Source organism: Engystomops pustulosus, chromosome 3, assembly GCF_040894005.1.
Source record: "Engystomops pustulosus chromosome 3, aEngPut4.maternal, whole genome shotgun sequence".
In the NCBI taxonomy this organism is placed as follows: domain Eukaryota; kingdom Metazoa; phylum Chordata; class Amphibia; order Anura; family Leptodactylidae; genus Engystomops; species Engystomops pustulosus.
In genome coordinates, this window is record NC_092413.1 from 185,442,508 (window position 1) to 185,445,559 (window position 3,052).

Sequence of the window (3,052 nt, forward strand, 5' to 3'; positions counted from 1 at the left end):
CTAGAAGCTGTTCAGCAATTTGACAACAAAAAGGAAATCTACCACTAAAGTTAAGCTAAATTAAACTACAGATACTCACCTATACTCCTCTTTACCTTGAACCCAGCACTCGTCTGAATTCATGCCTCTTGCGTGAGGTTAAGGTGAGGTGACGTCACGCGAAAGGCATAAAAAAAAGGGCTCAGAGCTGTTTAATTTAGCTTAACTTTAGTTGTAGATTTCCTTTTTATGAATTTGGTGCAAGCTAGGTCTATGTCTAAGTGACTTTGCATTGTCCTATGTTCATTTGGAGCAATGGAAAGTCAAAAAAAGGGCACCACCACTATGGCAAGTTAAGCCCTATCGACAGGATAGGGCCTAACTTGCTGATCAGTGAGGGTTTCAGTGCCGACCCCTCGACGCTCCATAAGAGTAATGGAGCAGACGGCTGCGCATGACCGTTCTGCTCCATTAATCTTTACGGAGCTGATGGAGATCGGTGAGCACGGCACCCGTCAATTTCCGTCAGCTCCATAGAGATTAATGGAGCAGAATGGTCATGCGCAGCCGTCTGCTCCATTAGTCTGAGGAACGGCGACCGGTCCGTCGGACCCCTCGTTTTCGCGATCTGCGGGGGTCTCAGTGCCCACTCATCCTGTGTATAGGGCTTAACTTGTCTTCGTAGGAATCCCCTTTAAGCATGGACCCAGAGGTATAATGTCAGATTCTACATACAAAACCTGTATCAGCACATACCATTTGAAGTTCTCCTTGTTTTAAAGGGACCATTGGTACAACAATAGGCAAATAGCAAGAAGCATCATTATAGCGGTAGTTTAGTAGAAGTTGCACTTTGGTTTCGGTACCTAAGATGGCCTGAAGGTAATTGTGCCACATGGGAAGAAATTTGCATTATTAACAGCACAGGGTAAGTGAAGGACTGGTTGCTGATTTTGTATTAGGGTCCAGTAGCTTAAAGTTATATGAAAATGCAATCCTGCTCCCCCGCATGGTCCACTTTCACATACTGGAGTTCCAACTTTGTTTGAAAGACAATTTTCTAAGAACTTTTTGATATCTGGTTAGATTCCATGATGTTCTTTGATGTACTTATTTCCAAAAATTTTTCCCAGCAAACCTTCTCCAAAGGTTAGTATTATTGGTTAATTCCAGGTCATGATGAAAAACAATTGGTGCTCTCAATGATTCAGCTGCAAAGATTTTTCATATGATTCCAACTGGGACCAAAACCCTTCATTGGGTTCAATTGATGGTCGTACTGCTTTCACCATCTGCAAGGGAAAAACATAGCATATTTACATAAGGCTACATTAACACGATGTGAATTCACACGTAGCATGGCGGGCACACATCGGTGCCGGTGAGAGGAGGAGCTGCTCACCCCCGTCCCTCTCCATAGTGATATATGGCACACAGTGCCGTATTCCGAGGAAAGGTAGGACATGTCCTATTTTTCTCCCGGCTATGGTGCCGCACGTGTGCTGCATCGTACCTCTCCCGTACGTCGCCGTGGCCCATTGCCGTCTATGGGGGGCGTATATATGGCGGTCGTATATACCTCCACCATACAGCTGTGTGAATGTGCCCTTAGATTGTAAAAGAAATACCTTCAAACTGTAATGTCATTCATTTTACAAGGTAAATATTTCTTAAAGGGGCTTTCCACATTTAAGAAATTAATGACCATCAATATCAGGTTGACGTGGGGGGGGTTTAGCTACAGTTCCTGGGGCTGCCCACTACCTTAAGTCTTTTTTAAATGCTAAACATTGTTTTTACAAATAGTAATTATATAAAATGAGAAGTCAATGCTACAACTGTTACAACTTATCTCCGTAGAATAGCTCAACTTGATGTTGGATGATGCAACCGCGTCGTTCAGTTACAGCCATGAAATGGACTCTTGTCTCTTCACAGATAGTCATGAGATTACTGTCCCTGGAAGGCGTCCTTGAGTGACATATTCCTATGTTTTATCAGGTAGGCAATACAGATAGTGGCAGATCGGCTTCGCCCATGTTTGCAGTAGACCAGACACTTCCCGCCACTTTTTATAGTGCTGTCTATCAGCTCCACACACTGGTCAAAGTAATCTGAGAGGTTCTGCAGCGGATGATCGAACACGGGGATACGGAGTGTACGGAGATGGAGGTCTGGGAATGGCTGTCTCCTGGAGACGTTAATACAACAAGTCACCCCTTCTTCCATGAGGAGATCCTTCTTGCAGGCTGCTCTCACATTGCTGATCATTAGGGACTCTGTCACTTTATACAGCTCTGACATGTCTTCTGGCATTACAAAAAAAAATTATAATAATACTGATAAAAATATAAAAAAATCTTGATGTTATACTCATGAAAAATTCTTGGTCTTGTAAACGCACCACTGACTCCAGCGATCTCCTTCCCGAGCCTCATAGGGGATATTTTAAGATCCTGACCTCTGACAAGTGCACTCCGCTATGCAGAAGGAGCCTGACAGTTAAACATAGAGAGAAGAACATCACTTCATTGGGAAACTCTAGAAGTCTGCACACAAGAAAATTGGGTTTGCAACCAATCACATAAACATATATAAGTATATAGGTAATTATAAAGGGAATGAATATATTTGTGATTATATAAATTATTATTGTTTTTGTTAAAACAGCTCAGAATAACAACTACTCCCACCAGAAATAACTGTAAAGTCTGTATAATAAGAAATACAAATCAACTAATTGTAATATATATTCAGGCCCCTGAGGTGAGGGGGTCACTTACTTTCTTCTTACTCGTCAAGTGAATACACTCAAAACACTAAATAATAGTAGCTGTAGTTTACACGGTACATCAATAGCTGGGGTCAGCAATGCAAAACCAATAGTAAAGGCAGTAATGGGAACTGGCAGCTGCCCTCATTCAAGATGGCGGGCGGCGCGCGTGACGTCACTGTCCAGCGACTATAGACGTGACAATCCGCCCGGCTTCTTAGATCGAGGTAAGCCGTCGCATACTGACGTCACGGGTATCTATGGAAACAAGTGGTACAACTAACTAAGCGCATGGTGAAT

The 3,052-nt window shown here is 42.9% G+C and overlaps 1 protein-coding gene across 1 annotated transcript; it reads right to left on the reverse strand.

The window, feature by feature from the left end:
* Positions 1-515: 515 nt before the first annotated feature.
* DUSP28 (dual specificity phosphatase 28) lies at positions 516-2,522 on the reverse strand. The gene is made up of 2 exons (XM_072139605.1): positions 1,938-2,522; positions 516-1,270 (listed from the first exon to the last, which is right to left on the reverse strand). The coding sequence occupies exons 1-2, from the start codon at positions 2,293-2,295 to the stop codon at positions 1,179-1,181; spliced, it is 450 nt and encodes a 149-aa protein (XP_071995706.1). The 5' UTR covers positions 2,296-2,522; the 3' UTR covers positions 516-1,178.
* Positions 2,523-3,052: the final 530 nt, after the last annotated feature.